The sequence below is a fragment of the Poecilia mexicana genome, unplaced genomic scaffold, assembly GCF_051168715.1.
Source record: "Poecilia mexicana isolate PSO_F unplaced genomic scaffold, ASM5116871v1 scaffold_21, whole genome shotgun sequence".
Lineage (NCBI taxonomy): Eukaryota > Metazoa > Chordata > Actinopteri > Cyprinodontiformes > Poeciliidae > Poecilia > Poecilia mexicana.
Window position 1 is genome coordinate 233,994 of NW_028263390.1, and position 19,851 is coordinate 253,844.

General features: G+C 47.1%; 2 protein-coding genes across 2 annotated transcripts in view; both read right to left on the reverse strand.

Annotated features, from left to right (window-relative positions):
* Window positions 1-37: 37 nt before the first annotated feature.
* On the reverse strand, window positions 38-5,551 carry e2f6 (E2F transcription factor 6). Its single transcript, XM_014970554.2, has 9 exons — window positions 5,293-5,551; window positions 4,516-4,821; window positions 4,360-4,400; window positions 4,240-4,283; window positions 3,982-4,168; window positions 1,942-2,091; window positions 741-855; window positions 543-675; window positions 38-297 (listed from the first exon to the last, which is right to left on the reverse strand). Exons 1-9 carry the CDS (start codon window positions 5,407-5,409, stop codon window positions 269-271), a joined length of 1,122 nt encoding a protein of 373 aa, XP_014826040.1. The 5' UTR covers window positions 5,410-5,551; the 3' UTR covers window positions 38-268.
* A 1,136-nt stretch (window positions 5,552-6,687) lies between these two features.
* The window catches only part of myt1la (myelin transcription factor 1-like, a), a 31,289-nt gene continuing 18,125 nt past the window's right edge, over window positions 6,688-19,851 (reverse strand). Inside the window, exons 9-18 of the mRNA XM_088002005.1 lie at window positions 19,581-19,790; window positions 18,866-18,993; window positions 18,521-18,589; window positions 18,381-18,443; window positions 18,220-18,303; window positions 17,886-18,107; window positions 17,713-17,804; window positions 17,534-17,637; window positions 11,688-11,831; window positions 6,688-8,661 (exon numbers count right to left, since the gene is read on the reverse strand). Of these exons, the coding sequence (XP_087858131.1) occupies window positions 8,521-8,661; window positions 11,688-11,831; window positions 17,534-17,637; window positions 17,713-17,804; window positions 17,886-18,107; window positions 18,220-18,303; window positions 18,381-18,443; window positions 18,521-18,589; window positions 18,866-18,993; window positions 19,581-19,790 (1,257 nt within the window). The 3' untranslated portion in view covers window positions 6,688-8,520. The remainder of the gene's footprint in view (window positions 8,662-11,687; window positions 11,832-17,533; window positions 17,638-17,712; window positions 17,805-17,885; window positions 18,108-18,219; window positions 18,304-18,380; window positions 18,444-18,520; window positions 18,590-18,865; window positions 18,994-19,580; window positions 19,791-19,851) is intronic.

Below are 19,851 nucleotides of genomic sequence, written 5' to 3' on the forward strand. Positions count from 1 at the left end.
TGCAGCAGCTCAACGGGTCAGAGACTCAGAACCAGTCCAGGTTTTATTTACTCTTTATTTCAGAACATCCCGGCCCGGTTCTGTCAGAAAGTTCTGAGTTCAAAACAAAACCAGAACCAAACAGGAAATAAAAAAAATAAAAATAATAATCATAATAAAGCTCCCAGTATCACTTCACTCCTGGTTCCGGTCCGGTCCCTCTGTAAAGCCGTGTTGGATCGTTCCGCCTGTTCTCAGCCTGCAGCGCCACCTGCTGGCCCGGTTGGAGCTACGCGCTCTGGACCCGGTTCTGCTGACCTGGAACCAGAACAGGGGTCACCTGATCACCAGTCAGCCAATCACAGCTGGGTGTCATCAGAACCACCAGGTTCTGGAGTATCTGATGACCCAAACTATCCAGTCGGGTCCAAACGGAGCAGAACCCGGTTCTGGTTCAGCTGAAACCTCTGAGGTACCAACAGAACCAGAACCTGGACCCAGAACTCACTGGTTTCTCCAATAGGTCAGAGGTTCTGGTGGACCCGGCTTGGTTCTGAAGCTACCTGTGTGCAGCTCAGAGGTTCTGATCCGACTCTCCTCCAGGGGAGAAAAGCCCGCTTCTCCAGTGGTTCCAGCGTCGCAGGTCACAACCCGGATCGGACCCGTCCCGCCCTTGAGGTGGATCTGGATGCTGTCCTGGATCAGAACAGAACCTCAGTTTGATTGTGACCCGGCCCGACCCACTCTGTGGTTCTGCTCACCTCAGAGGGAGCTGGAACCTCCAGCTTGGTTTCCTCCGGCGCCTTCACCACCAGAACCGTCTGGTTCTGGAGGTTCTGCAGCTCGACCAGGTCCTGCCGGGTCACGTAGGCCAGCCTGGACCGGACCGCCGTCAAGGAGAACCGGTTCTGATCCAAAGGCAGAGGGACAAGTTCTAAACCTGGACCAGAACCAGAACGTTTGGTTCTGCTAAAGGTTCAACAGTGTGACCAGAACAGGGGGTATCGGGTCCAGAACCGATCCCGATACCCCCTCCTTCCAGCAGGGTTCTGGTCCGGTTCTTTTCCGAGGATCCTGCTCACCATTACTGGTTCCTTTCATGTTTAGCAGATATTTAAACGACTAACGTGGAGCAGCAGGACGTTTCAGTTTGAGCCCAACAGAACCAGACCCGAATCCTTCAGCAGAAACATTTTAATGTACGGACAGAACAGGAAACCAGCCGGGGTCCGAGGCCCGGCGCCGAGGTCCGGGTCTGAGGCCCGGGCCTTGGCGCCGGGTCAGAGACCAGGGCCTCGGCGCCGGGCCTCGGACCTCCGGTGCCGGTCTCCAGGTCTTTAGAGGTTTTCCACCACCCGTTAACCGTCATCAGTTCTTCTCTTGCCCCAGGTCCAGAGGTTCCTGACCGGTCCCTGCCTGGAAAACTCCTTACTGTTCCGCAGCGCTGAAACGGACAGTGACGTCTCTGAAGGGGGGTTTGGGGGGCTTCATGCCCTGGAGGTCTGGTGTTGGCCAATAACAGCATCTGACCTCAGGCAGCTGCTTTGTCTTCACCGTTGAGATAAACTACCAGGGGGCTTTTAAAGCACCAACTTGATCATTCATTGGTTAATTCATGTCACATGTGGAGGCAGTTCATCACATGGTCCTTATTTGTGAGCCGATTGGGTTCCCAGACTGATTAGCAGCAAAGGCGCCGACACCACAACACGTTTTCCTCCTCTGTCTTTGAAATGTTATCATTTGCTGTTTTGCATCGAGCATCAGCTGTAAAATGTTGTTTCACTGGATGAATTTCCTTCAGTAAATATTAAACTTAAACTTCATGGCTTCCAAAACTAGTGAGCAGAACCCTTCAGAACCGACCAGAACCTGTTAAAACCACCAGCCTGCTCCCCTTGGTAAAGTCCAGGAGGAGCAGAAACTCTGAACCCGACCGAACCGGACCGGACTGAAGGATATCTGGAGTTGTACGGGTCGTCAGTCAGGTGGAAGAGCTGCTCGGCGCTGGTCCGGATCAGAGAGTCCAGAGTTTCCTCCACCAGCTTTAGGTCGGCCATGTTGGACTGGGCCCTGTTCTGACCCAGGTAGCTGGAGGCGGGGCTGCTTCCTCTGCACACAACATAATGGTTTCACTGGAGATACTGGGAGAAACTGAGGTTCTGGTCGCGTAACAGGTCTGAAATACACAGCAAACAAACTGGACCTCTGATTCCCCACAGAACCATCAGAACAAACAGTTCAGAATCTGTTCGTTTAGAAAGGAGGAACCGAGTCCGACCTCAAGGTCCGGATTCATCAGAACTGACCAGAACCACTCACAGACAGGAAGCAAGGAAACAGGGTTTTTCTGGGTTTGGACCGGTGTTCTGACTATCTGTGCTACCTCGTCAGGTTTTCCTACCATATCACAGATAGATGGCTGAGTCTGTCTGTCCGTGCTGCCCGTCTAAAACTGCTACCGTCATGTTTACAAACTACAGCGGTTTGTTAATGTTAAATATATTGGATTATTTGAGTGACTGAAGTGGAAGCTTAGCAGTTACGGTTAGCTTAGCAGTTACGGTTAGCTTAGCAGTTACGGTTAGCTTAGCAGTTACGGTTAGCTTAGCAGTTACGGTTAGCTTAGCATCGGAACAATTTACGACGAAACCACAAGAAGATCACTTCCTTCATCTGAATATCCTACCCGTTTAAAATGAAAAGCTATAGATGTAACCCTTTTATTAAAATATCCTACCTGTTGAAATTATTTTAAATACATTGGCGTTTGTAACAAAAATATCAGCATCAGAGACAGGTTTTTATTGGAATTAAATTAAACAAGACAAATTCAGATCACTGCGACTCTTTTTCGCCATGAATACGTTTTATGACAGACTTTATTAAAAGCAGCCACAATGTGTCCACCGAGCTGCACAGGTCACTGAAATGATGGGATGCAATTAATATTACACGGCTGTTACAGCTTCAATCCCACATTGCTACCAACATGTATTTAGCAAAGTTTAATAATAAAGGGTATAATTAAACTAAAATATTTTAAAGTATAGGGACAAAAAGCCCACAAAACAACGTATTTTGTCCCGATTAACCGCCAAACAATGAATTGTTCACAATAACGACATTGCAGACGACAACTAAAGCTTATAAATATATTTGCAAGCTGCTGTCATGTAAACTAAAAACATGAAGTGACGCAGCTGCTTAATTAAGCCAGGAATAAAATAAATTAATAAAACTTACTGTAATCTGTGAAATAAAACAGAGGAAACAAAACTTCCACAGGTAGGACGCATTTACAGGTAGCACAGATAAACAGAACACCGGAGCCATGTGACCGGTTCCGAATGACTCCAGATTTAATTCATAGTTCCCAAACAAGAAGTGATCCGCCATCTTGGTAGGCAGCGCAGAGCATATCGTAGCATAGCCATAACAACAGAAAATATGCAACACTTTGGACCAATGAGGAGAAAGATACATGAAGAAAATAGCTGCCGGGATGTGGACAAGCTGCCTCTGATCTGCTGCTACGATAAAGTTAGCTAGCTAGTGAGCAAGTGAGAGTGCAACATGAAGGAGCTTCACCTGGAAACCACGGGCAATACCATCAAAGTTTCAATGGATTCATAAAGAACAAACGATCTCTGCAGGCGAATAATGAGGTTCAGGTGACTGGCAGAGTAAGAACGTGTAGCAACAGCTAGGCTACAGGTCTGTCTTAGCTAGCAGATAAAAGCTACATTAGCTAAGCTAGTAAATAATGGCAGCAAATATCTGATGTTTATCTTAGTATTCCACAGTGGAGAACTCAGAAAGTAATGAACTCAAATAGTTTAGAAGTTAGAAACGAGGAGAGGGCTGCTTATAAGCCTGTGGCTTGTTTGGTGTTGTCATAGTAACTCCATAGCAACCGCCTACCAAGATGGCTGTCAGCTATGAAGTTCCTGGAAGTGTGACGTCACATGAGAGCGGCAGACCTGGAACCGGATCACTCACATCCAGCGGATCCGGTTGACAGACTCCTTCTGGACGAGCTGGACGCCCTGCAGCACGTTGGTGATGTCATAGACGCGGCGGCGGCGCGTCCTGAGGCTAGCGATGGCGCTGCGCAGGTCTAGGCAGCCGTCCGGCGCAGTCAGGAACAGGTCCAGGAACCGCCGGGTCAGAACCAGCAGTGACACGTCTGGGGACAACATGGCCCGGTTAGAGACCCGCAGAACCGCACGGACGCCACCGCCACTCGACAGAACCAACCTTCCCGGGTCTGGGTCCGAATCGGCCCATTCTGCTGCTGCTGGCTGTAGGGAGACACGAGTCAATACCACCCGGAAACTTCAGACAGAACCACTATGGAACCGGGTTAGAACCGCTTACCTGAGAATCGGACCTTCTGGCACCGCTTTGAGAGCCGGGTTCTGCAGGTGGGAACAGAACAGCAGTTATCAATTCTACTGGGAGCCAACTGGGCCGGTTCTGATCCAGCAGAACTGGGTCGATCGGATCAGTAAATGTCCAGCTGGAGGTTCTGACCTGTTCTGTTGGGTCCAGAGCAGGAAGTTCTGGAGCAGCCATCTTGGTGTTAAAGGGAAGGCAGGCTTCATCCTCCTCTTCCTCACCGGGCCCGGCGGTTCCTACCCACTGGTCCTCGTCGTCCTCCGACCCGGCTCCCCACCGGTCCAACGGGTCCAGCGGCCCGTCCAGGCAGGGAGGCATGATGGGAATGGCGTCGGCGCTGACGTCACCCGACAAGATGTCCTCCGGTAGGAAGTGGTCCTCACAGATCAGGTTCTGGTTCTGGTTCTGCTGGTCCGCCTGCCGCAGCGCTGCCAGCCACACCTGGAAGGACCCAACGACTCGTTTAGAACCCAACCAGAACCAGCTCTGGCGCTCTGGAACTGATTCATTCTCTAAAAGGATGTTTGTCAGGTCAGTCCTGATTGGTTCTTTCTGGGTTCAGAGGTCAAAGGTCACGTGGTTTTCCAGTGAAGAACCAAAACAGCACCGGAGAACCGAACAGAACATTTCGTCCAAGTCCAGTTTAACGTCATCTGATACTCCAAACAGAGCGGAACCATTTTCCTGATCTGGACATCCGGGACCTTCTGGACCTGATGAACCGGTTCCAGGGAAACCCAGCGGAGGCCGGTTCCTGGCCTGGACTAAATCTAGACTGGAACTGGTCCGGTTCTAGTGTGGTCCACTCCAGGTCTTTGTGCAACCTCAGTAACTTTGACTTTCTAACTCACTAACCGGACCGAACCGGACCGTAACTTCCAAATTCCGGTACCGATATGAAACTGGACCTACCTTGACCCTTGTTGGATCTTGTGGGAACGTGAAGAATTGTTTCTGGGTTCCGTCGAACACTCCATGATTGGACCCGTCCACCCGGTTCGGACAGCCGGAGACCACACACTTCACCATACTGACCAACCGAACCGAACCGAGCCGAACTGAACCGCCTGTTCATTCAGCAGCCACGGTTAGCCACTTAAGTTCTGCTGGAGTCACCGCGGTCCAGTTTGTTTTTTACCCACCGGAAGGGGATTTTTCACCCCGGAAGTGGTGCCTTGGCGCCTTTTGGCGCCCTCTGCTGTCCTGGAGGAAATTCACCACCTTCAGCTTGTTGGTCTTTGGTTCCTCCAACTCCTTCAAAGTTCTGGTTGTAGGCATAAATACGCATTTATAAGCATATAAATGCGTATTTATGTCTTTGGTTCTGGTAAGCATGGTGTTTTTTTCAGCCAAATGTGAGACCGCATCGGCTGTCTGACGCCACCCTGTCGGCCATCTTGGGAGAGGAACTGGAAACCAGTGAGCTGTACATGTTAACGGGGAGTCAGGGAGAAAACGCCTCCGCAGTGCAGTCAGGTTCTCCAGAGTCCTGCTAATGACCTCATTATTTGACTCAGGTGTGTTCAAGTAGAGACACATCTATAAGTTGCAGGAGACCGGCCCTGCAGGCCTGGAGCTGGCCTCCCCTGGTCTAGGACTAAAGGGTCAATATTTTTTAATTCTTTAAAGGATTAAATAATACACATTAGGTAAACTACATTGTGTGACAATAATGTATATTAGCTCTCAAAATTAAACACATCCTTGTTAAAATCCCAAATTTTGAGATTTAAAATATTGAGATCTAGATTGTGATGAATTATTTTCAAGCTAATTTCCAGTGTAAATAATAAAATAGTTTTATTGCATCAGTGTGAACAACCTCAAACTAATATTTTGATGAAAAACATTGATTCAGTTTTCTTTAATAATTCAATTAAAAATCTTAATCCCAGAGGGAAATTAGATGTTCTATCTGACATTACTCAGATTACTGATCTCCTATAGAGGTCAGTATTTCAGTGACTGTAAAAACCCCTCTGACTGAAGACTGTTATTGTGATGAAGATCCAACTGCCTGATGCTGTCAGACTCCAAACGTCTCAGTAACGTTTCAGACACCTTCCATCTACATGGTGTAAAGTGGCTCTGGAGGTAAACGGGTCCAACCTGGTACCAGCACGGCGTACCTAATAAAATGATCAACTTTGGACCTTCTGACTTACAGTCGACGATGAACCTGTGATGATTCAGATCTCAGAGCAGAAACTTCCTCATGTGGGACAAAAATATTAAACCTTCAATCACCTGCAGTAAAGTCATGTGGAAGGAGAACCTGCAGCTGCTCATGAAGGTCAACAAAGGCTCTTTGCAGGTGTTGCAACACAGGATTTATTCAGAGCAACAGATGGCAACACCAACATGATAGAAACTGTACAAACTCCACAATTCAACAGAAACGGAACCTGGTGACCTTGAAGGTGTCAGCAGGAAATCATGCTGTCTGGTAGGAAAAAAGCTTCTGGAAGTCCGACATGAAGAAAGAAATCAAAGATATAAAAAGATCATTTCAGGTGAGGTTCTTCATTCAGGCGTGTTCACATCTTTAAATTGTGCTTTAACTCCTCCGTTCTGCAGGAAAACCAAAGCAGGAAGCCGCAGATCCGTTTCCTTCAGGAAAACTCCTCCTGTAGCCGGAGGCCCAGCGATCCCAGATGAGGAGGGACGGACGAATCCGACCCTGGCTTACTGGGAATGACACCGCTTCTTGTTTTTAGGCAGAGACGGGAATAATAATCCCAGCCGAGGTCCCTTCAGCTGGAAACGTTTAATCCTGGAAACGCATCCAAGAAATCCCAAGCATGGATTATTCTTCTCATAAAACCGAGCGGATTATATAGAACTGAGCTGAGATCTACGTCTGGGTTCTCTTCCAGAAAAGCCGTGATCAAAGGCGGCCGTTCGGAAAAATGAACAGCAATAATTTGGATTATTTAGTCTGTCGTAGCAGAAAAAGATGTTTTTATCTTTTAAATGTATATTTTCACCGAGTTATTCATCTATTAACATCACAATTTCAAACCAAACATTTCGCCACATTTAGCTAACAGCTAAATATTTAGCTTCAAAACAGTTAATGAGGTATTTAGTTCGTGAGCTAAATATATAGCTTGAAGCTAAACATTTAGTTAGCAACAAATTTCCAGCTAAATATTTAACAAGTTTTTACTGGACATTTCTGGATGTGGGTGAAAATGTGACTTTGACGCTGAAGTCCATCCCTTTCCTGTAAAAACTAAATAACCTGAAGTTGTTGCTGTCAGTTTGTGACGTTTCAAACGGCTCCCATCAGGTGGAGCTATCGGTTCCTCCTGGACCCGGCCGGGCTGAGCAGCAGAACCTCAGCCTGCGACCCTGGAGGTCAGGGTTCACCTGGTACCGACCATAAAAGGAGGCGAGAGGCGGAGTTTTCCTTTCAGGGATGAACTGGACCAATGGCGCAGCGATACTGGAACGTGCTTCCATAAAGTGCATGCATGATGAGGTGTGATGAGGAAATGTCCCATCGGTTCTGACCCAAAGCCTCCATCGGACCGGTTCTGGAGGACTTTTGACCCTGTAGATCCAGAGAAGCTCAGAATAAAACACCTAAACATGGAACAGAGGCGGCTCTAAAACACCATGTAGGAAAAGATTCATACAAACATCAATCGTCAGTAAAAACAGCTTTCAGCTCGTTGCTCCTTGATTCATAAGAAATTGCATATTCCCACTCAGTTCCTCCCACTGGTCTCCACTGGGAAGTCTCCACTGGTCTCCACTGTCCAGTCAGGTGGCAGATTGTCTCCTACATTTCCTGCAGCCGTTTGCATTTCAAAATAAAAGCCTGAAAGGAGGCGGCCCAATGGGATGATGGGATCTGCAGCAGAAGTTCAGAAGGATTTACGGAACGTCAGAGTCTGATTCCAGACGTTCAGGCTCCCAGTCTGACCAGTACAGCCCAGTCTGTCTTGGTGTAAACAATGTTAAAGAAGGATGAGCAGCCATGAGCGGGACGCCACATCGGACCGGGTCGGACCGAGACACGTCTGAGTCCAAAGCAAAGCAACACCAACCAAGAGAACAGAACCAGACACTGATGAGGACAGAAACAGGAGCGGAACTGGGTCCGGATCCTCCGGAACCGGCTTCCCGCTCCGGTCAGACCTGGATCCCCTGGACGGCCTGGCGGATGTTCTCCAGCAGCGCCTTGTTCTCCGGGCTCTGGTACCGGTCCTGGTGGGTGTACATGTCAGTCAGAGTGCTGACGTACGAGTCAAAGTTCTGTTCGTTCATCGGTTCCTGTGGAGCAGAACAAACCCGGCAGTCAGCGCAGGCGGACACAGCAGGAAGAGCAGGAACGCCATCAGGAAAAGCCCAGATCAGTGTTTCGGTCCCGATTCCTGAACATGTACCAGCAGAACCAGAACCGACCGGGAGCATGCAGAACTCAGGATGGATGGACACAGTCATGGAGGCCAAACAGGAAGTTCATGGACAGAATAGGGAGACACGACAGGAAGTGAAGCTTCCAGTTGCATCCAGAACCAAAACCCAAACAAGGTTCTGGAGGAACCAGGATGGGTTTGCCTTCAGCTGGAGGAGATTTAAATGGATCAGAACCGTCTGGCTTAGGAAAAATGAACAGAAAAAACCCAAACTGGTGAATCCCAGTAGGAGCTGACCGCGTTCAGAATCCAATATGGCCGTTCTGATAGTGGAATGGAAAATATCACTGCCAAGATGGGGAGAGATGTGTTCTGTCAGAACCTTCAGGTCCAGATTCATCAGAACCAATCAGAACATTTTCTCTGATATATTAAAACTGTTACAAAGACTGGAAGAAGAATCAATGTCATTTTAATCATCTGTTCTTTACGTTCCGGTTTGTTCCGATTTCCTGTTAGCTCTAGCCAAATATGTTAGCTCCTGCTAGTGGTGTTAGCTCCTGCTAGTGGCATTAGCTCCTGCTAGTGGCGTTAGAGCCTGCTAGTGGCATTAGCTCTTGCTAGTGGCGTTAACCCCTGCTAGTGGCATTAGCGCCTGCTAGTGGCATTAGCTCCTGCTAGTGGCGTTAGAGCCTGCTAGTGGCATTAGCTCTTGCTAGTGGCGTTAACCCCTGCTAGTGGCATTAGCGCCTGCTAGTGGCATTAGCTCCTGCTAGTGGCATTAGCTCCTGCTAGTGGCATTAGCTCCTGCTAGTGATGTTAGCTCCTGCTAGTGGCGTTAGCACCTGCTAGTGGCATTAGCTCCTCCTAGTGACCTTAGCCCCTGCTAGTATAGTGAACAGTAGCTCCTGTTAGCTTGTTTCAGCTGATCTCTTGTGGTTAACGGGGCGTGAAAACTTTGAGGCGTTTGTTTCCATCCAGACGTTTTGTGTTTTGCCAGCCCAGCATTCATTGCCGAGGTGAAAAATGTTGACCTTTAGTTTAATGGGAAATGAAAAGACAATTAGGCTAGCATCTTTAACTAGTTGTGGATCCACTTAGAAACAAACGCTGTGGTTCATTTTCCAGTGGATAAACTGGTTTCTGTCTGCCACCAGTATTCCCAGGTCATCAATCCTCCACCTCCGTGCTTCCTGCCTGGTTTGACTCATTTTGTGGATGAAGCGGTGAAGATGGAGAGTCATGAAGTGATGATGAAGAAGAGGAGGATAATTGGATAAAGGATGAAGTCTTACTCTGGGACGCATCTGTAAAGTGCAGCTAAGCTTTACTGGGGTCTCTGTGTGGCAGCGCCCTCTACAGGAGGACAGAGAATCCATTAGCGTCGGTCAGGAGCTCAGCAACGTCCACCTTAACGAGTTGGGAACTTCCCCTCAACAGATCCCAGCTCTCCGGATCACACCGGATCACTAACTCCTCGTTAAGGTGGAGGATTCCTCACAGGAAGCTGCTCAAAGCTTTCTGACAACTTCCTGATTCCAGAGATTATCCAATTAGCCTGAGTCAACCTCCAACACTGAGACGACATGACATCGGACCAACAACATGGCGGCCGGCGCTGCTGGTTCTGACAAGTGGCATGAGCAGAAAGAAGCAGATGAGGAAAAACTGCTGGAGACGATTTACTTCATGACAAACACTAAACATGTCAGCAGGAACCCGGAGGAACCTGGAGGAACCTGGGAACCTGGAGGAACCTGGAAAACCAGGAGGAACCTGGAGGAACCTGGGAACCTGGAGGAACCTGGAGAACCTGGAGGAACCTGGGAACCGGAGGAACCTGTAGGAACCCGGAGGAACCTGTAGGAACCAGGAGGAACCTGTAGGAACCAGGAGGAACCTGTAGGAACCTGGAGGAACCTGTAGGAACCTGGAGGAACCTGGGAACCCGGAGGAACCCGGGAACCCGGAGGAACCCGGAGGAACCCGGAGGAACCTGTAGGAACCCGGAGGAACCTGTAGGAACCAGGAGGAACCTGTAGGAACCAGGAGGAACCTGGGAACCTGTAGGAACCTGGGAACCCGGAGGAACCAGGAGGAACCTGGGAACCTGTAGGAACCCGGGAACCCGGAGGAACCAGGAGGAACCTGGGAACCTGTGGGAACCTGTAGGAACCCGGGAACCTGGAGGAACCGGGAGGAACCCGGGAACCTGGAGGAACCAGGAGGAACCTGGGAACCTGTAGGAACCCGGGAACCCGGAGGAACCCGGAGGAACCTGTAGGAACCAGGAGGAACCTGGGAACCTGTGGGAACCTGTAGGAACCTGTAGGAACCCGGGAACCTGGAGGAACCCGGGAACCTGGAGGAACCGGGAGGAACCCGGGAACCTGGAGGAACCCGGAGGAACCTGTAGGAACCAGGAGGAACCTGGGAACCTGTGGGAACCTGTAGGAACCTGTAGGAACCCGGGAACCTGGAGGAACCTGTAGGAACCAGGAGGAACCTGGGAACCTGTAGGAACCCGGGAACCCGGAGGAACCCGGGAACCTGGAGGAACCGGGAGGAACCCGGGAACCTGGAGGAACCGGGAGGAACCCGGGAACCTGGAGGAACCGGGAGGAACCCGGGAACCTGGTGGAACCCTCAGTTAAGGTTCTGTAAACATTTCTGCTCAGCAGGTTTCAACCTGAGCAGGAAGGAAGTGAAGTCGCCTCAAACACAGTGTGAAAACATCCTTAGTTTATACTTTCAAAATAAGGAGGAGAGGACAGAGAGTTTAATTTTGCCTGAGCAACAGAAACATGAGGTTCTGAAGCTGGAGCTCAGCCGGGCCTGGACGGGCCAGCAGGCTCACTGACAGATCCATCTGCAGGGTTCTGGTCAGGTTCTGGTCCGGGTCAGGTCTGGGTCAGGTTCCGGTTCCGGTCCGGACCTCACCATGTGGGGCAGCTGGATGTTGGCCAGGCTGTGGATGAGCGACTGGCTCAGGTTGGCCAGCTCGTGCAGCAGCGAGTCGTTCTGCTGCTCCATGGCCTTGTTCTCCTCCTCCATGGACTTCAGGCTGGTCTCCATGGTGGTGATCTGACCAGAGGAGACAAATCGCTTCATTAAACGCTAAAATAAGTTTCAGTTATGACCTGGAACAAATTTTATGTGCGCAGCGTTTGAAGGGCTCCATCTGGAAAACAGGTGTTCTGTCTGTCATACTGTAAGTCCAGCAAACCTTATGGCACATCGATGCTACGTCACATACTGCTTACTCAGCAGATTTCTTATCAATCCGTCATACCTGTGTGTTATGTTTCTCAGACGTTTATGGGAATTTTTTATTTAATTAAGCTGATATGTTAATCACACATATTAACATAAATGACTTTTACCGTTTCCAATATTGTTACCAAACTGTAAACAAGACATTCGTCCCGTTTAGCGTCACTATTACTACAAATACTGTTTGACTACAAATTTGGTCGGGATATTTTGTCCCTATAGGTAATCTACCTTTATGATATTTCAATATTTCTTTAGAAAACTGCAGGAATATGTCCTAAAAAAGCTCATGAACAGCTGGATGCTGACCGAAGCTGTTGGGCAACAAGCAGAACAAAACCTCTTTCTGGATGCTGCGTGGAGATAACTGGATTTTTCTTATTTTATGTTTTTATTTACCATAAACGTCCGACAAATAAAACACACAAAATGAAACTTCTACGGGTATGACGGATTTATAAGAAATGTAACATCGATGTGGGCATTACAACGAGGTACGCTGGTGTAACCTGGTTGTATTTCTCTTGTTATAATTACACAAAATGTCTTTTTTTTGGATGTTTGTATTGCTCCTTACCTGTCTGAAATAACTGTCATTGTTTTAACCTGTTACTTTAAGATTGGAAGCCCCTCCTTTTTATTTCTTCTTCTGTGGTATTGTCTTTAAATTGTTTGTGCCCTTTAGCCCCTCCCCTTTTGTCATGCTGTTCTGAGGGAGAGTGTGTGCTGTTTATTTTCCATCTAAATACATTCAGTTTATTTATAGATCTATTAAGTTAATTTTTGTTATGTACTTTTGTTTTGCGTAGGACTTGGAGCGGGCAGCCTTTAACATGGTTCTTTTGTCTTTGTTATTCTCGTCAGTTCTCGTCAAAATAAATCGAGAAATCACACATTTTAAAGACGAACCGTGTCACGGCCTGATCCCTCAACCAGCACAACGCAGAAAGGATCCGGTTTACGAGGTATGACAGACGGAACGAACACCTGCCCTCTGCTCAGCTACTACATCTCAGGGCTCCCTGTTAGCATAGCGCTTAGCATTAGCATCTACTACATACCATGTTGTATAGCGCTTAGCGTTAGCATCTACTACATACCATGTTATATAGCGCTTAACGTTAGCATCTACTACATACCATGTTATATAGCACTTAGCGTTAGCATCTACTACATACCATGTTATATAGCGCTTAGCGTTAGCATCTACTACACACCATGTTATATAGCGCTTAGCGTTAGCATCTATTACATACCATGTTATATAGCGCTTAGCGTTAGCATCTACTACATACCATGTTATATAGCGTTTAGCGTTAGCATCTACTACATACTATGTTATATAGTGCTTAGCGTTAGCATCTACTACATACTATGTTATATAGTGCTTAGCGTTAGCATCTACTACATACTATGTTATATAGCACTTAGCATTAGCATCTATTACATACCATGTTATATAGCGCTTAGCGTTAGCATCTACTACATACCATGTTATATAGCGCTTAGCGTTAGCATCTACTACACACCATGTTATATAGCGCTTAGCGTTAGCATCTATTACATAGTATGTTATATAGCGCTTAGCGTTAGCATCTACTACATACCATGTTATATAGCGCTTAGCGTTAGCATCTACTACATACTATGTTATATAGCGCTTAGCGTTAGCATCTACTACATACCATGTTATATAGCGCTTAACGTTAGCATCTACTACATACCATGTTATATAGCGCTTAGCGTTAGCATCTACTACATACCATGTTATATAGCGCTTAGCGTTAGCATCTACTACACACCATGTTATATAGCGCTTAGCGTTAGCATCTATTACATACCATGTTATATAGCGCTTAGCGTTAGCATCTACTACATACCATGTTATATAGCGCTTAGCGTTAGCATCTACTACATACTATGTTATATAGTGCTTAGCGTTAGCATCTACTACATACCATGTTATATAGCGCTTAGCGTTAGCATCTACTACACACCATGTTATATAGCGCTTAGCGTTAGCATCTATTACATACCATGTTATATAGCGCTTAGCGTTAGCATCTACTACATACCATGTTATATAGCGTTTAGCGTTAGCATCTACTACATACTATGTTATATAGTGCTTAGCGTTAGCATCTACTACATACTATGTTATATAGTGCTTAGCGTTAGCATCTACTACATACTATGTTATATAGCACTTAGCATTAGCATCTATTACATACCATGTTATATAGCGCTTAGCGTTAGCATCTACTACATACCATGTTATATAGCGCTTAGCGTTAGCATCTACTACACACCATGTTATATAGCGCTTAGCGTTAGCATCTATTACATAGTATGTTATATAGCGCTTAGCGTTAGCATCTACTACATACCATGTTATATAGCGCTTAGCGTTAGCATCTACTACATACTATGTTATATAGCGCTTAGCGTTAGCATCTACTACATACCATGTTATATAGCGCTTAACGTTAGCATCTACTACATACCATGTTATATAGCGCTTAGCGTTAGCATCTACTACATACCATGTTATATAGCGCTTAGCGTTAGCATCTACTACACACCATGTTATATAGCGCTTAGCGTTAGCATCTATTACATACCATGTTATATAGCGCTTAGCGTTAGCATCTACTACATACCATGTTATATAGCGCTTAGCGTTAGCATCTACTACATACTATGTTATATAGTGCTTAGCGTTAGCATCTACTACATACTATGTTATATAGTGCTTAGCGTTAGCATCTACTACATACTATGTTATATAGCGCTTAGCGTTAGCATCTACTACATACTATGTTATATAGCGCTTAGTGTTAGCATCTACTACATACCATGTTATATAGCACTTAGCATTAGCATCTACTACATACTATGTTATATAGCGCTTAGCGTTAGCATCTACTACATACTATGTTATATAGCGCTTAGCGTTAGCATCTACTACATACCATGTTATATAGCGCTTAGCGTTAGCTTCCACTAATACTGTGTGTCGTCATTTTTCATTACGTTATAAAAACTGGCGCTAAGACTCGAGTCTCAGATCACAAGTCCAAGTCAAGTATCGAGTCTCTTGCGTCTTTGGTCTCTGGTGGGGAGGAAAGTGTCCAGACGGCGTCCTGACCAGGTGACCAAACTACCTCTGGGTCCATTCCCATCCAGAGAAACGTCGCTGGAGACGGAGGCGTTGCTCATCATTTCCTCTCCTCAGGGCGTCAAGCCGTCCAGTGCCAGCTGGAGGTCTCCGCTTATTCAGGCCAAACGTTAACGCTGTGGAGCCGCCAACCTCTGTCCATCTGCAGCTGGAAATGCTGACCTCAGAAGGTTTTTGCAGAGTCTGAGGCATAATGAGCCCTGACTGGGGAGGGATCTGATGTACTTCTTGCGACGGAAACTGACTGCAGAAGGGGCCTGAACTTCATCAATCCAAACTGTCCTCCAGAGAAAAGCAGGAGGAACACGAAGTGAAGCAACCTCATTAAAACCAAATGGTCATTTCTGCTTCAAGCTTCAGGTGGACCGTCCAGTCCTCCATGTTTCCCCAGAGCTCCCCCTGCTGGTGGTGGCTCTGCAGGAAAACATGGTTGGGTTGGACTGAAACCCAAAGATCAGGTCCAGATGGATCCCAATAATTCCTGACAGCCAGATTACTGGGGATAATCTGGATTACAGAGACCAAACGGTCTGGGTCGTTCTCATCCGCACCGCAGAGCGATTGCTGTGTTCACATCAACACAAACAAACCGGACCAGAGGTCAGAGGTCAGATGTTGTAGTGAAAGAAGAAGGTTCACAGATCTGTGGTTATATGTCATTTTCAGCAATGACTACAGCAGAGAGCAAGAGACGTTGAAATCTGATCAAAAAGGTCGATTTTAGGCGCTGGATCAATCATCGATCAATAATCTAACTCCAGCCAATTAACTAATATTGAAAGATTCACTGAATCACTGATTTATGGTTGAATTCTATTGACTGAAACATCTGATCAGATGTTGATCAGACCATTTTACTATTGATCGGGTTTACCTCGTTTTAAATTAATCTCTATATCTGGGTTGTGATTCTTTTCTGAACATTTTCTGGTCTGTAAAATTATTACAGACAATAAAAATATTATTATTGTCTGTGTTTTATGTCACACTGGGTGTTGATATAAAACCATCTGCAGTCTCGACCAGCAGGGGTCCCTCCTGCCCCCGTCCACAGATCGTCTGTCCCACCACACAGCCCCTCCCTGCTGGCCCGGTGCAACCTGTTTCTGAATGTAATTCCACTCTGAGAACGTTTGTGGTACGTTTGGCGATATTATTTTTATTTTAACTGTTTATTGATAAACAACTACATTGTTTTGTGACTCTGCTCCAGCTTGATGGGTAAATGTAATTATATATCAACTAACATTGAGACAAATATTAATTACTGAGTGGAACCGTACGCTGTGTTGGTTCTATACCAGTACACTATTTAATATTTCAATGTGTTTCAGAACTTCCTCACTCTTATCTCTGTGTGTTTCTGCAGTTTGACCCAAAGCTGACTGACTGCAGTGGCTCCATCAGGCGCCACAGCAGGAGGAAGGCACCAGTCAGACCCGTTAGCCCAACTGGGCCTGTTTCCTGGTTCATTCAGAACCAGCTGAACCTCCTGGACCTTCATGGAAGGAAGGAGTTGAATATGTCTGTTTTCTAAAATAAAATGTTATGTTAATGCCATGTTGTCGTTTTTAAGCTTGTGTAAACACATTTTTGGAAATATGTTAAAGATAATTATGAATGAATGATAGCATCGTCTGCCAATAAAACTGTTTTATCGCCAGTGAAGAAACTTTTAATGATGTCGAGCTATCAGAGCAAACGTACATGAATCAGCATCGATTCCTGACTCATTCAATATAAAACCAACTGAATGTGCATCTAGATCCACATTCAGTTGGTGGTTGAACCAAAACTCATACAGAGTCAGTTACAGTTCAAACGTTGAGTCGTTTCAATGTCAGGCTTCAACGAGGATTCACCGTTTCTGCCAACGTTGCTTCTGTCATATTGTAAGGCAAGGCAGTTTTATTTATATAGCACCTTTCAGTCAAAGACAATTCAAAGTGCTTTTACAGAGAAACAATACCAATCAGACAAGAAACACAAAAAAAAAAAAAAAAAAAAAAATTCAAGAATAGGCAACTTCAAATAGAAATGTTTTTAACCTTGTTTTAAATAAACTCAAAGTTGGGGCAGACTTGCAGTGAGCCGGAAGCTTATTCCAGAGGGCTGGAGCATAAAAACTAAAAGCTGCTTCCCCGTATTTTGTTCTAACTCTCGGAATGACTAATAGGTTTGACTCAGTTGATCTTAAAGGTCTGGGAGGTATGTAGGGCTGGAGAAGATCCGTAATATAATCTGGGGTTTTGTTGTGTAGAGTTTTATACACCAATAGAGATTTTAAATTCTATTCTTTTAGCAACTGGCAGCCAGTTGTAGAGACATTCCTCACCTGAGTCCTCAGTTTGATCATATCCGACTCCACTTGATTGTTGGACTCATTCAGATCTTTGATTTCTTCATCCAGCTGTTTAATTTCTTCATCGTTTTCTATTCCTGAAACAAAGTTCCACCCAGATTAGGGATTCTGGCTCGGCTCCGGGTCGATCCGCTCAGAGGTTCTCGTCTCACCTTTGCTCGCTCTTTGTTTGATTGTCAGCATGTCCGCGCTGCTCATCCGGGCCTTCTTCATGGCCGAGGAGGTGCGGGGACAACCGGAGAGACTGGGATACAAACAGATGCTGAAAACATCTGGATCAGGCAGAGCAGCTGGAGGACAGGAGCCGTCTTTATTCCTAACTCACCTGCGGTGGGTCAGGAAGCTGCCGCTGACGTGTCCGGAGCCGTCGCAGCCTGGCGTCGGACATGTCATCCCGTCCGTCTTCCCAGCCTTCCAGACGAACTGCGAGCCGTTCATGTAGCTGTCTTTCTGCCTCTTGGCCGCCAGGGGGCAGCCTGACGCGCTGCGGTGGGAGGCGTACTTCCCCGTCACATGACCCTGTCCGTCGCAGCCGGGGACCGGACACCTGGGAGGAGCAGCAAACAGGAAGCAGCATTCTGTCTTTCAGCTGGAAAAAGCTGCCCCCTGCAGGCCGGAGGCCAACTCGACACCTCACACTCTGACATTCAGATGCTTACTTGATGGGCTCCTGCTCGTCCTTCTCCTCTTTGCTGTGGAGGATTTTCACGCCGCTCTTCTTGGCTCGAGGACAGCCGGAGAGACTGGAGGACAGGAAGAGGAAACGGCCAGAGTGAAAAACCTGCAGAGCAAACGCTGGTTCATGTGTTGTTCTCTGTACCTCCTGTGGGAGGCGTAATTCCCCGTGATGTGTCCCGATCCGTCACAGCCTGGCGTGGGACACCTGGTTGGCAAACAGCGCCACCAACAGTCAGCCAGAGGAACTACAGCAGAGCTTATCAGTTTGATTTTAAGACTCACTTCAGTTCTTGCGAGTTGGACGACATCAAACCACGAATGTTCTTATCAGCAATCTGGCAGCTGGACAGATTGCAGCAGAAGAAGAAGATCACTGCAGAGTCACTGAACACAACCACAACTTGCATTAAGAACTGGACCAGCAGGATCTACTCCACAAGATCCACTGGGAATACACCAGTAAGATCCAACCAGTGGATCTTACAGCTGATCTGTGGTTCCGATTCTGTTGCTATGGAGCAGCCTGGGCCCGTGGCTAGCTGCTGCTAACCGGTCGGGTTATCGGTGAGCAGCAGCAGCCACAGTCTGTATCTAACCTGGCGCCAAGCGGAGACGCTGCAGCCTTACCTCATCAGCTCCTTCTTGCCCTCCTTGCAGGGCGGGAACTTGTGGTGCTTGGGGCTGGGCGCCGTCACCTCGGCCGGGAACCGCGGCTCGTCCAGCAGCTCCTGGAACGGGTCCAGATCGTCCCTCTGCTGCAGGGTGACAGATAAAACCAGAACAATGCTTTTCATTCATAAATGTTACAGTTTCAAACTAAATATTTTATTAGAAAACAAAATATTTAGCTAGCAAGCTAAACATTTAGCTCTGAGTTAGCTATATATTAAGTTTATGGATTAAATATCTAACTTGTAAAATAAAGGCTTTGCTCGGAGGAGCTAAATGATTAGTTTGGAGTTAAGTTGGTATGTTAAAAACAGACCCAGCTTATATTTTGGTAGTCTACCAGCACTTATCGGGATGTGAATTTGGTCTATTAGCTAAATATTTACTTCTGAGTTTAGCTTGATAAATACGTAGCTGATATATTAGTTTGAAACTGTAACATTTATGAATGAAATAAGGTGAAAATATGATGTTTTTCCTCTTACTGAAAGCTAAATTATTGCTGCTAGCTTTAGACACGGTGCCCATGAGAACCTGAAGGGATCAATCAGGAGCTGAAGGTTGGCGCAGCAGCTGACATTTCTGTGAACTCTGAACATGGAGGAGTTTGTTGCTGCAGATCAGATGGTGCAGTACCACCTCTGCCCTCAGGGGGCAGTCTGAGTCGGCGTACCTCTCTGAGCTCCGGCTCGTCTCCGGGCCGCTTGGTGAAATCCACCGGCAGCTCCCAGCAGTCGGCGTCCAGCTGGAAGCAGCGGCTGCTGAGCAGAGCCTGGCGCTGCGGCGACATGGGCTGCAGCGGGGTCAGCACCGCGCCGCCGCCCTCCGGCCCACCGGGCGCACCGGACGGCTCTGCCGGCCCGTCGTCCTCCGTCCCCGGGCTCTGAGGGACAGAATCATTAAAATCCGTTACAGCCGCAGCCTTCTGAACCAGAACCGCTCTT

Coding starts and splice junctions, on each gene's coding strand:
- e2f6 (XM_014970554.2), bottom strand. CDS start 5,409: ATGGTGAAGTGTGTGGTCTCCGGCTGTCCGAACCGGGTGGACGGGTCC. Junction 4,822..5,292: donor AAGATCCAACAAGGGTCAAG/GTAGGTCCAGTT, acceptor GGGTCCTTCCAG/GTGTGGCTGGCAGCGCTGCG. Junction 676..740: donor AGGTTCCAGCTCCCTCTGAG/GTGAGCAGAACC, acceptor GTTCTGATCCAG/GACAGCATCCAGATCCACCT.